Source organism: Gymnoscopelus microlampas, assembly GCF_963454915.1.
Source record: "Gymnoscopelus microlampas genome assembly, chromosome: 13".
NCBI lineage: Eukaryota > Metazoa > Chordata > Actinopteri > Myctophiformes > Myctophidae > Gymnoscopelus > Gymnoscopelus microlampas.
In genome coordinates this window covers 43966174-43980704 of record NC_139950.1, presented here as the reverse complement: position 1 = coordinate 43980704, position 14531 = coordinate 43966174, and the positions used below count along the sequence as shown (strand labels likewise).

The 14531-nt window shown below is 39.8% G+C and overlaps 1 protein-coding gene across 28 annotated transcripts in view; it reads right to left on the bottom strand.

Moving 5' to 3' along the window:
* The window catches only part of LOC311059347 (neurexin-1a-like), a gene marked incomplete at its 5' end in the record, with an annotated part of 638872 nt that overhangs the window by 94675 nt on the left and 529666 nt on the right, over positions 1–14531 (bottom strand). For all 28 annotated transcript variants that reach the window (XM_084077185.1, XM_084077200.1, XM_084077202.1 and 25 more), the window contains one exon: positions 9182–9353. In XM_084077185.1, coding sequence (XP_083933311.1) covers positions 9182–9353 — 172 coding nt within the window. The remainder of the gene's footprint in view (positions 1–9181; positions 9354–14531) is intronic.

Genomic DNA, 14531 nt, shown 5'->3' with positions numbered 1-14531 from the left:
GGCGTATATACGGCCTTGTGTGGAGGATGGCAGCGCTTCAGTCCATCGGATTCATTACAGCCATGGCTAAAAAGAGCTCAAACTAAAACCTCTCTCCATAGCTCAGAAATCATACTCCTATAACTGCAAGGTGGGAGACGGAAAAAGAAGAAAAAAAAAACTGTCAGGTCGAAACCATTTGTGTGGTGCTGGTGGGGGTGGAAAAAAAGTACTCGAATGTTTTACTTAAGTACAAGTATCAATATTGCAATGTAGAAATACTCAAGTAAAAGTCCGGAATTCCGAATTTACTTGAGTTAAAGTACAAAAGTATTGGCATCAAAATGTGCTTAAAGTACCCAAAGTAAAAGTACTCAGCATGCAGAATGTTCCGTTTCACAAGTTATCATATGTCTAAAATGTATTTAAATAAATTGAAAATAGCAGATCTACAAGCTCACAACGCGTCGCACCGCGACGCGTTGTGAGCTTGTAGATCGGCTATTTTCAAATAGCCTATAGGTATAAAATAGGACTAAAGTGGTCAATTTATGTTTTATATATAAGTACAGTACTTGAGTACATGTACTTAGTTACTTTACACCACTGCTCCTGCAAGGTGGGAGACGGAAAAAAAAACCCTGTCAGGTCCAAACCATTTGAGTGGTGGGGGTGTGTGTGTGTGTGTGTGTGGGGGGGGGAGGGCTGAAAAAATAACAGTGAAAAAAAATCATGTGGAGAAGGAGCAGGTCCACACAGAGTTGTAGTGGAGTGAGTGGAGTGAGCAGAGAGATAGAAGCTCTGTAAGTGCATCACGCTCTGATAACAGTAACGTTAGCAGAACAAGGCCAGGGCCCTTCCTCCATTATCTTGGTGTGTGCAGCGTTAGTCTTTCATTGGGTGATCCGGGCTAGTGTACCGCAGCACTGACTGCACCCCTACGGGCCTACGGCCAGCATCATTGTGATGGTATTACTTCCATGGGCCTGGACTCCAGAGGAGAAGGGGCTGATTATTTTTTTTTTGTACTGTAGCTGTCCAGCCCTTTTGTGTTCGGAATAAAAGGACGGACCAGAGAGAGGGGGGGAAAAGAGATGGAGAGAGGGAGAGAGAGAGAGAGGGGGGAGAACTGGTGGCTACAATAACCCATTAAGACCTGAGGCCGCGTCTAAAGAAAATCTAAATCCTAACATTTTTTGAAAAATCGTGAAAATTATTTTTTTATATTTTTTTCCGAACTATTTTTCGGAAAAAAAAATTTCACGATTTTTCAAAAATAGCAGATCTACAAGCTCATAGCGCGGCACTCGGTGCCGCGCTATGAGCTTGTATATCTGCTATTTTTGAATAGCCAAAATCTAAATCCTATTTTTTTTTTTGAAAAATCGTGACTTTTTTATTTTATTTTTGTTTCTGAAGATTTTTTCCGAAAAAAATATAAAAAAATATTTTTCACGATTTTTCAAAAATAGCAGATCTCGGTGCCGCGCTATGAGCTTGTAGATCTGCTATTTTTGAATAGCCAAAGGAATCTAAAGTGACACAGATGCGTTCCAGGTCTTAGTGGGATAAAGGGGAAAGCTACTCCGGAGCACTGTGTGCTCTGCGTTTGAGATTCTTATAATTGGACTAAGGACTTCTAATAGCCCATAAGTATGCAGTATGTGACTTTTTAATGAGATTACCAGGGCAGAATAGTAGGAGCTGGTGGAGTAATTATTCCCTTGCTTTTGACAATTGATAGTGCCGCCCCCCCCCCCCCCCCCCCCCCTCCTCCTCCCATATAATCTCCTCGACTCCATCTAACTGACTCCGCGGCCATCGTTCTTATCCTTGCCGTCTACTCGCATTATGATCACTGTTGATCTGTGAGTGGCCTATGAGGGGCCGAGGGCTGCTATTATGACTGGGTTAGCCCGTTAAGACCGGGAATGACACACCCGTGTGTCATTTTGAGATTTCTCTGGGTATTCAAAAACAGCAGATATACAAGCTCATAGCGTGGCACTGAGTTTCACTGAAATTTTTTTTTTTTTTTTTTTTGCACATTTTTAAATCAAACATTTTTTACTCAAATCTTTGCTTCAGGGGGTCCCTGGAACAAAATATTTTGAGATGGGGGTCCGCGGCCAAATACATATAATTTTGGGGGGTCCTTGACTTGAACAAAGTTTGAGAACCACTGATATTATAGCAACATAAGTTAAACAAACAAAAAATAATGTTAGGATTTAGAAGACATTTGTAGAATCTGCAGAAGCAACGATTTGAGTTACAAATGTTCGCTTTAAAATATCTATATATTCAAAGATTTGCAGAAAATTTGCAAAATTTTCACGTTTTTTCAAAAATAGTAGATCTACAAGCTCATAGCGCGGCACTCGGTGCCGCGCTATGAGCTTGTATATCTGCTATTTTTTAATAGCCAAAAATGACACAGATGCGTTCCCGCCGGTCTCAATGGGTTAGAAGGCATCCACGGAGCCTAATCAAACTACAGACGAGCAACGGAGAATAATGGCTTTGTGTGTGCTTCGGGGTTGGAAGGAGGGAGGAACCCTCTCAGTAATTGTGATCGGAGGTACAGTAATTAGTGTTCAGTCAGCCTAATAGGAGAGAGTCAGACTTGGGCTTTGTCAGTAAAACGCTTTCGGTGGAGTACAGGATTAGATTTTGTCTGTTTGTTCCTTACGAGCATTGATGACGCTGCTGTATGCTGCTTATCACTTATGGCTTTCCCCCCCCCCTCCTTTCCTTTGAGTAATTGATGTTATTTGATGCTCATACAGTAACTAGAGGAGGAAATATGCAATGATTTTGTACTGACTCATGCGGATGTTCATTAAACATTTTCATATTCTTCGTCATTGGCAATATTTATGGGGGTTGTAAATGTCTTTTTCTGACTAACACAAAATGGTCATGACATAATAATTAGCTTTCTGTGAAAATATATGCTTCAGAATTGTCAATATAATTCTTATTTTTTAATGGAAATGCACTTCTTTTTTGTTTTCAATATTTAGTCAAAAGCTTGAAAAGCTTGCTAGCTCCTCATGCATTGAAGGAGGCATGAGCTCAGTTCTGGGCTCTCCCTAGGCTGGCAGAGGGAGAGTAGCGCCCCAGGATCACATGGGCAATTGGCACTGGGTGAAAAAATGGGTTACAAAATTGTGGGATGAAAATGTAGAAGAAAAAAAAGAAAAATTGACAATGTACAGTTAGGGTGCGGTCACACTGAACTTTGATTCTGCCTACGTAGCGGATTCTGCCAACGCTTTTCAACGGGTTTGTTGCTCCATTCCCGTTGAAAAGTAATGGCAGAATCCACCGCATAGGCAAAAAATTGCGTTTGCCGTGACCACACCCTAATACATTAGTTCCTAATGGCTTGAAGGTATATACTGTTTTCTACTTGTGAAATATAGTAGGTGATATTTTTCCCTTTGCCCAGCCAGTGGAATTACCAATTACCCATCATAAGGCTGGAAATATATTCTAGAATCTTGACCTCTAGAGAATGTTAACTTCCTTTAAAGCTTTCAAATCCTCTGCTCACATTTCTTGAAGGGCTGATTTGGAATTTTAAAAAGGCATAGAGTATGTTATTTATCTTCAACCGTTCAGCACGTTCAAAGAGTAATGCTAGTGGTGTTTTAGTTTTTGAGAAATTGGCCGCAGCCATCTGTTGGCATTTGTTAGCAATCCTCGTGCCAGACAATGAAGAGACAATCTTTTTTTTCTTAGAATCAAATCCAAAGCCTTCGCCAAGATTTTGCATTGCTTATTCTTACTCATTACGGCGTATCGTGCATGAGTTTGCAAGACTGTTAAGTGTTTGTGATTATCATTTTTTAGCATTGAGCCGTGACAGGTGTTAGTTCAGGACTGAGGCAAAATCCTGCTTTAAGTAGGTCAATGATAAGAAGACTAAATTGTCCCAATTACCATCAGTGTCACAGTTTTTTTTAAATTGAGAATGAATCCAAAATGTAAGCCTTAAAACTATTAAGTAATTTCCAGTGGTGGAAAGTAACTAAGTACATTTACTCTAGTACCCGTACTTAAGTACACTTTTGAGGTACTTTTACTTTACTGGAGTATTTCCGATTTTCAATACTTTTATTTCTACTCCACTATATCTCAGACAGAGGCAAATATTATCCCAACGCGTCGCATTGCGACGCGTTGTGAGCTTGTAGATCTGCTATTTTCAAATATTTTTCTTTACATTTAAAAACTACATTGTGATACCAATACTTTGGACTTTAAGTACATTTTTAATTCCAGAGTATTTCTGTTACAAGTAATAATATTATTGTCGCAGTATTGATACTTTTACTTAAGTAAAAGATGTGAGTACTTTTTCCATCATTGGTCATTTCCATCTATGGGTCTTCATATAAACTTGCGAGAAGCACACCTGAATATGTGCTTCTTGGGGAGGACTGAGGGTGTCTGTTGCATGCAGACAAGCTCTCGGAGAGAGCTTTTTGCAGACAAGCTGCATCCATGCATTTAGCCCCGCGGTGCATTCTGGCATGTCCATGACATGTCAAAAGACATTAGCTTCCCCTTTTCTAACCCGAGGCGAGCGGTGGGGATTGAATCCTAAGCCATAAAATGTTCTTCCGTTCAGATGAATGCACTGGTCACGGCAAAAAAAACGTCACCTAGCGTTACGCAAACGGGGACAGACATGTTGAACTTATCATCCGTTTAACCTGTGTGACCCACAGTCGTTCACAGCTGTTGTTCCCAACACTGAGGCCCGTATGCCCACCTTGGGACGGGCGCCAGCCAAAGGTCACAGGAGGAACAAAGCCTCGTCTGTTTTGAGGTATAAACGAAAATGATCATTTAAAATATATATAAATACTTTAAAAAGATGTCTTAACCCATTAAGACCTGGGACGCATCTGTGTTACTTTGTCATTTGAGCTAAAAAGCATTATTTTACACTTTGGCTATTCAAAAATAGCAGATCTACAAGCTCATAGCGCGGCACCGAGTGCCACGCTACGAGCTTGTAGATCTGCTATTTTTGAAAAATCGTGAAAATGTGTGCACATCTTTGAATATATATATATTCTTTTAAAGCAAATTTTTTAACTCAAATCTTTGCTTCTGGGGGGGTCCCTGGAACAAACTATTTTGAGATGGGGGTCCGCGGCCAAATTCATATCATTTTGGGGGTCCTTGACATGAAAAATATTGAGAACCACTGATACAGAAACATACGTTTTTCAGAAAACCGTTTAGGGTTTAGAAGACATTTTGCAGAATCGGAACCTCAGGCCTCAAAATATTATGCCTTGTGATCCAGTGGCAGTGAGCAGATATCCAGTGTTCAACCACTGCCAAATGCAATATCATTCCAACATGTCATACACAGTCAAATCCTCAGTGTTAATTAAACCCATTTGTAACTCTGAGTTTGTACTACAAATCTAACCAAATTATTTAAAACGAATTAACGCTTAGGATTTCACTGTGCAGTATCGGTTATCCTGTTAGTGCATTGGTTCTCAAAGTGGGATCCGGGGACCCCCAGGGGTCCATGAGGGAGTTCCAGGGGGTCCCCAGCTAAATGATGAATAGGAACCAAATGGACCCTTATGGGTCTGTAACAACTCTGAGTTAAATTAACATTGATTTTACAATATCAATTGGGGTCTCAGAGATAGAAATGCCATCACATGGGGGTCCGTAGCCTAATGCATGTCAAACTGAGGGTCCTTGAAATTAAAATGGTTGAGAATCACTGCTAGAGCCGTAAAAAAAACGTCTCTTATGGGGGTCCCTGTCTGGCATATCTTTTCAAATGGGGGTCCGCGGGCTAATAAGTGTCAATTTGGGGGTCCTTGACATGAAAAAGTTTGAGAACCACTGCTGTAGTGTAACAATATCCTAGATAACGCCCACATGTGGCATCATCATGCAGTACAGTTATAAAGTTGTCAAATTTCAACATGTCTGAGAAACGTGTGTGCAGGTGTAGGGGGGGTGTTGGTTCACCATTTCAAACTGTGACATAACTCTTCACAGTAAAGTCATGGTAGCAGTAGTGCATAGTATAACACCACAGTCGTGTTAACACATCTCCTGCCAAGATATTAAACATCGTTGTTTATCCCCTTGCCAGCGTAATTACCTTAATCCGACGATCTTTGAAATGTGGATCTTTGTGGATGGAACATTGTGTACAAAAAAAAAGGCGGAGGCATCTGTGTGTATGCTGGAACAATAACGTTCCACCTGCGATCGGCCATTTTGGGGCTATGGCACGTTGAAAATGGGTGGTTTTCAATGCAAAAAAAAGAAACTGAGATAGGAGTGTTTTTCTAAAAATCCCATAGTCAGGGTGGATGGATGTGACGTTTTTTGGAATGACATCACATCCACATACTTCTTCTCTGAGTGATGATGGATCATCCCAAATCTGTGTTAGGGTGCCCCTTGTGGATTTTTTTAAATTTTAAAATAGAACACAGCTCTGCGTTCTGGCAGGCAAGTGTTAATTGAGCTCCAAAATGTTACAAATGTAACCAAATGGACCCGGCATAGCTTTTGTCAAAACCTTTCAAAAACATTTCAGACGTTAATGAACCCAAAGCTGTGGCAGAGAAACACTTTTCAAGTTCACATGCTGTCCAACTAGCAGTGACAAGGTGACATTAGTTATACACACATAATATAATACGGTACACAGGGCCAGTATTACTGAGCTTTTTCCTTTATCTCCAGTGTAAGGCCATCACTTTACATTCACCCCTTGTTGTTGTTGTTGTTGTTGTTTGTGTTCAACATGGCCTTTTCAGAAGATGTTCACTGACTTACCTCATAGTTAAAAATCCCTCTGTAGTTTGATCTACATACAATACAACATGCTTTGATGTAGAGCACACGTTTATGTTATGTATGGGTGCAATATGTAATGTGTGTTATGTATCACTACAGTCAGTGGTGGGAAAAGTACTCACATTTTGTACTCAAGTAAAAGTATCAACACGGCGTACTCTGTTACAAGTAAAAGTCTGGAATTCATTGAGTAAAAGTACAAAAGTGTTAGTATCAAAATGTACTTAAAGTACCAAATGTAAAAGAACAGATTGTTTGAAAATAGCAGATCTACAAGCTCACAACGCGTCGCGATGCGACGCGTTGTGAGCTTGTAGATCGGCTATTTACAAATAGCCTATAAAATAGGACTTCAAGTGCTTAATGTGTGTTTTACAATGTAAAAATGTATATCTGCAAAGTAACTAGTAACTAAAGTTTTCAAATAATTGTAGTGGAGGAAAAAAAAAAGTACAATATTTGCCTCTGAGATGTAGTGGAGTAGAAGTAAAAGTATTGGAAATTGGTAAAGTACAAATACCTCAAGATTTTACTTAAGTACAGTACTTGAGTACATGAGTTTCCACCACTGGTGTTATGCATCTGTATGTTACACTACTACACTATGTATCACTACAGCATGTTATATGTTACCATCTCAACCATATCCTAGAACAACTGATCAAGCCATTTCATTCTTTGCACAAGTCACAAGCAGTAAATTAATGCAAAACAGTAAAAGTTTGTGTCTCATACAGCATAATAAAAGAGCGATGCAATCATTATATATAATGCAAATTGTCAGAAGGAAAATAAGTAAATGTCAAAATGTCAAACGTACTTTAAGTTTAACAATCCTAATCTAGTCAGTGAAAGGCATCGGTGTCAACACGGTTTACAGTCGCAACCAGAAACAACTCCTACGTGTATTTAACTCCTAAATGATGCTTATTGTGTTCTCAAGTGACTGATTTACTGAAAAGGTTTGCAAAATCATTATTGCCATTCATTGAACACAAGCGATTGAGCTGCCAAACAATATGTGAAATATTCACATTGGCAACATTATTACTTGCCACGATAAAACAGCAAATTGAAACGAGCGTTTTACAGAGACGGTGCATTGATTTGAAGTTACTATCAAATTGAATGGCCAATGAACTTGAACCAGCAGCAATTGTAAACAATAAAATCCTCAGTGATCATTTATCTTTGAACTCTGCTGGATTTTACAGTGGAGTACTGTAAAAATGCATGTCATTTATACAGTGGTGGAAAGTAACTAAGTACATTTACTTAAGTACTGTACTTAAGTACAATTTTGAGGTACTTTACTTGAGTATTTCCAATTTCAAATACTTTTACTTCTACTCCACTACATCTCAGAGGCAAATATTGTACTTTTACTCCACTACATTTACTTGAAAACTTTAGTTACTACTGTAGTTACTTTTCAGATATAAACTCTGATATACAGTAATGAAAAACAAAAACGATAATGAAACATTAACCACTTTAGGCCTATTTTATACCTAGGCTATTTGAAAATAGCCGATCTACAAGCTCACAACGCGTCGCGATGCGACGCGTTGTGAGCTTGTAGATCTGCTATTTTCAAATATTTAGTACTTTTACTTTTGGTACTTTAAGTACATTTTGATGCCAATACTTTTGTACTTTTACTCAAGTCAATTTTTTATTCTGGACTTTTACTTGTAACAGAGTGTTTTTATATTGCAGTATTGATGCTTTTACTTAAGTAAAGAATTTGAGTACTTGAGTACTTCCACCACTGCATTTATATGTAAGCAGTATTTGTAAGGACGCGAACACAGTGCGAAAGCCGTTTGACTCAATGGGAGCCACAATGTAGCCTAACCACAGCATTTAAAAAAGCTTTTCAAACAGTGAACGTCCCAACACATTATGAACTTACGCCCCCCTTTTTCCTGGATACCAAATGTTACACTAGACTGGTTTATTAGTTAGTCTACACCACAACATTAACCAGCCAACAACTGACTGGATATGTGTCCAAGAAGGGATTTGGCTTGTTTCCTAGCAACATGAGAGCATTCAGATGAAACGTTCTACAGTAATGTACTGTATGTCACCTAGAATAGTCAAGTCTTTGGGTTAATGTAAAGAGATAGACATAGATATGGAAAAACCTCAATAAAACTGGTATTCTATTGTAAAAGAAGGCTAATAAAAGCATTCACATGGCAGGCAAAAAAATATTAATATCCAACAATCCTAAACAGGTTAACAGCAGTTAAACCATTGCATTGATAGGCTTGGCCACGTAAATACATTCAAAATGGTGGCAGAGAGCATCATGGGTAAAGAGCGGGTCACTCACCTGTGGGGTAGCGCTCAATGACTGGTAGGTCATCCAACTGCAGAGTGGCATTACCCCCACTCCGCGTAAACTTCACTATATGGTACTTTCCGTCATTTACAAACTTTGACGTCTCCTCGATATTAATGTCGTCCGTTCCGACATTAAACACCACCGCAATGTTTCCCTTTTCCTGTGAGGGGGAGAGAGGAGAGAAGAGAAGAGAAGAGAAGAGAAGAGAAGAGAAGAGAAGAGAAGAGAAGAGAAGAGAAGAGAAGAGAAGAGAAGAGAAGAGATTTAATGATCAAACATAATCATGTTCATGTAGTGGTTTTCAACCTTTTTCATGCCAAGGACCCCTAAATAGATATACATTTGGCCGCGGACCCCCATTTGAAAATGTTTCGTGCCAGGGACCCCCAGAAGCAAAGATATCAGTTCATTTTCACTTAAAAAAATATTAATATTCAAAGATATTTGAACACACTTTTTCAAGGATTTTCAAAAATAGCAGATCTACAAGCTCATAGCGCGGCACTCGGTGCCGCGCTTTGAGCTTGTATATCTGCCATTTTTGAATAGCCTAAGCTAAGTGGTTAAAAAATATTGTGATGCTGTGAACTAATTTTGCTGGGGACCCCCTGGTACTCTCTCAAGGACCACTGGTGGTCCCCGGACCACTGGTTGAAAACCACTGATGTAAACAATGGCATTTGAATGCACGGCGCTGTCTTTGCAAATAAACAAAATAAATACATGTCTATGTGCGAGGACATGCTGTATATTTGTTTTATCTTTGTTTACAATATTTAAGAAGTTACCATATTGTGGATTTACAGAAAACGTGTTGTGTTCTGTATATCAATAAGAGGCGAGTAGAGATATACTGCACTTTCATGTTTTGTTTGTTTTGGATGAGAAGTGTATTTATTTAATTCCATCTAAGACTTACTGTCTAGTAAATGCAAACAATTCTGAAATCTCCTTATTACATTTTTATCACTGACTTGAGCCATACTACAGCATGAACATGTAAATACATAGTACCGGTAATGCTGAATACTAATCTCAACGCTAATCAACATCAATATTTTTTCTTTTTTAATCTTTCATAATTATGTAATTTCATTAATTACGCCACAGGCAATGACAAGTGGATAACAAGTCAATATAAAGGTACATGTTTACTCTGTGAAGAACAGCAGCAGACAAAGTAGAGAAATTAAAATAATTGACATCATCACTTCAATTAGTTGCTCACTTAGTTGCTCTCTCTAGGTCGTCCTCAGACGAGACAAAATCACTTGCAATCACATTAAAGGGATAGTTCACCCCAAAATGACTTTTTTCCTATCAATTACACACCCCATGGAGACTTGAATTCATCGATATGTTTTTATTTCTTTTTATAAGCCAATAATTTGATGACCGGCGGCGGCTCCGGTAGGAGACACAAAGTGTCAACTTTGAGTCTCCTATCGGAGACATTAGCATCTTTTGGCTAGGCGTCAATTATTGTCTTAGGAATGTGACAAAAACAAAAAAAATCTCCATGAATTCCAGGCTTCATGGGGTGTGTAATTGATAGACAATAAGATTGTTTTTGGGTGAACGATCCCTTTCATGTACAGAATATGATGTCTTCTGTTAACAACTGTAAATGTTTGGCAAACAAAGAAACGTGAAAACATTTAGCAAATTCAAAGGCGAACAAAATACATAAATTAAAAATGTAACGCAATTTTATCTCCCCAATGTGAGCCGGATGGCACTTTTTTTCGTTGTGTTTTGTGGACTGAGGTGTTTTTTTTTTTCTCCGATTTGAACCAACACGTTTAGATAATGAAAAGAACCATCTGGGCACTTCGACTTGGCTCAGAGCCCATTTTACACATGAAAAACAATGTCTCAGCTTCACTTTGACCAACATACACCCGCTTCAAAGTCTGCTGAGAAAGATATTATTGTATCTGAGGATTCTGAGCAGATTGTGTGAGTGCATAATTAAATCACAACGAGCTACGGCTACAGTATCATTACAGAGACGGCTCAAATCAGCAGAACCAGCACTAACATAAACTATGTGGAGGAAATAATGAGGGAAAGTTCTGACTGGAGGTTTGAACCCATTAAAGCGTTAAGCTTAATTTACTGTATACTCCATCGCGCCAGTCACTTTCGTGAAAACAACAACGATCTACTGTACAAGCTTGCGACACGTTAACTTGTAGATCAGTTATTTTTTGGGAGGCAACACCGTCGTACTCATAGACAGTAAAAAAGGATGGACAACGTTACGGCCATAGACTCCACAGACCGTAAATGAAGCCTATTTTTCAGCAATTTCAAATCCACCATCTTTCTAAATCCGGTCCGAGGAATGTACACGGAAATGAATGCTATTGGTTGTGTAGCTTGTCAATTAAATCATCACGAGGTAGCCACGCCCCTCCCAGAGCATACCCTAATTCATTGATTCTCAAACTGGGGTCCGGGGAGCCCCAGGGGTACTTGAGGGGGTTCCAGGGGGTCCCCAGCTAAATGATGGATAGGAACCAAATGGACCCTTATGGGTCTGTAACTCTGAGAGTGTAACTCTGAGAGTGTACATTTGTACACTCTCAGAGTTAAATTGACATTGATTTTACACTACAAATTGGGGTCCCAGAGATAGAAATGCCATTAAATGGGGGTCCGTAGCCTAATGCATGTCAAACAAACTTTATAATATTTCTTTTTTTACGGCTAGAGCTATACAATCTTCTCTTATGGGGGTCCCTGGCTTATCTTTTCAAATGGGGGTCCGCGGGCTAATAAGTGTCAATTTGGGGGTCCTTGACATGAAAAAGTTTGAGAACCACTGCCCTAATTTAACATCAATTTTAAAATAAATGGGAACATAATTTACCAAAACGCTTATATCATGGTGACTGAAAGAAGACTTTAAACTAGCGACTGGAAGCATATAGTATGTATGACAATGTTTATTATGGTAATAAAATCTAGTCTAAAGTTTGGCTAAAACCCCATCTGCTTGAATGGTGCCTAATTCTTTCTGACACCAGCGGGACTACAGGCCATGTAACTTCCTATACAGCCTCAATTTACAGCTCAGAAGCTGGCCCCTTGGTCGCACTATGGAGTACAAAATTAAGCTATAGCTTCCGCAGATTTGACAGTAATGGGGGTATCTCTCCTCCTAATAAGCTAAGCTTCAAACCTCCCAAAACAAACTGATTCGGCTACTCCTCGGATTGGGGCCCATGACCCACCTTTCTCCCGCCCATTTTGCCAGCCTAGGCTGGCTCAGGGTGGAAGACAGGGTTAAACAACTAAAAATGGGACTGGCCTTCAAAATTGTAAACGAAAATTTGCCCGATATGCCCCCTATTCCCGCATATCTGAGTAAATACCTCCAAAAGGTTAGTGACACCCACAGTCACAATACCAGAGGGAGCGTTAACAACAATTTGGTACCACCCACCCATAAAACAAACATGGGCAAATTCTCCTTCTACAGCACTGCCACCCAGGATTGGAATGGGCTAACCCCATCCCTCAAAAAATGCAGTTCGCTGGGCTCATTTAAAAGAGCCTTAAAAAAATCACCTTTCAGGAGGCCAAAAGAGGAGGTAGTACCATTTTCCCATTAGATAGCCGACCCCCCCCCTGTTCTTGTACATATCTCCCCCCCCCCCCTTTTTTATTTTTTTATTTTCTTTTGTTGTACATAGTATTATATGTATGTATATATGTATGTATATATATATATATGTGTATAGATATATATATAGATATATAGATATATTCTTGCTGTTTTTTTTATTTTCTTTGTGTAATGATATTCGAACTGTGATGCCACTATATATGTCTATGAATTGAATACCAAGGCCCTCATTGGAAACAAGTCCGCAAGGACTTTTATGAACGGACCTGTTAGACAAAGTATTTTAAATGTAAATGTGTTGTTTTACATTTTTTTGCCTAATAAAATATTCAATCAATCAATCAATAAAGTCTGGTTATACTGTACGGCACATAATCGAAGTCCCTGAAACCCACAGTTCCGATCCAGCTGGGATGAGCACATATGTTGGCACAATCCCGCACTCTTTATAAACTGCAGTTAAAAGAGCATCTGGTTGGAGGTTCAACCTTGAGGCGCAGCGTTCTGCATGTCATTATCCAGTCAGCACAGACGTACTACACTGTCACACACACACACACACACACACACACACACACACACACACACACACACACACACACACACACACACACACACACACACACACACACACACACACACACACACACACACACACACACACACACACACACACACACGTTTGCAGATATAAATTATTACATTATATAACATACATTAACCACTTCAGCCCTATTTTGTACCTACTGTAGGCCATTTGAAAATAGCAGATCTACAAGCTCACAACGCGTCGCATCGCGACGCGTTGTGAGCTTGTAGATCGGCTATTTTCAAACATTGTACTTTTACTTTTGGTACTTTAAGTACATTTTGATACCAATACTTTTGTACTTTTACTCAAGTGAATTTTGAATTCCGGACGTTTACTTGTAACAGAGTATTTCTACATTGCAGTATTGATACTTTTACTTAAGTAAAACATGCCAGTACTTTTTCCACCACTGCACGCACGCACGCACGCACGCACGCACACACACACACACACACACACACACACACACACACACACACACACACACACACACACACACACACACACACACACACACACACACACACACACACACACACACACACACACACACACACACACACACACACACACACAAACTCTCTTTTATAACCTTAAGCTGACGGTAAACCAAGCTGAAGATGGACAGCAGGGGGTGGGTGTCTGAGCGTGGGGGTAGTCCTGTCTGCTTGGTGTGTGTTTTTTCGGCTGCAGTCGGGCCTCACAGGAAGGGGAACAAAAAAAAACCCACTAAATGGGTGGGTGTTTGTTGTAGTGTCAATTTTTGAGCCGATGGGCGTACAGTTTTGAGCGGGAGAAGGTGTGTGAGGGGCGGTGGCAACTTTATCATCCGTGCCGTTGTTTGTACAAATGAGGAGGTGACCCAGAGGTGCGTGGAGATCACTGCCGATCCTCGTACCCCCCCGTGACCCCGCTGTCGGCTTCGTCAATGTTGGCTTTAAAGACACAAACTGGCTCTCTATCCTCCCTCTCTTCCTTTCTCTCATACACATAAACAAGCTCTCTCTATTCCCCAAACATTTAAACTCCATCTCTCTCTCTCTCTCTCTCTCAGTCTAACACACACACACACACACACACACACACACACACACACACACACACACACACAC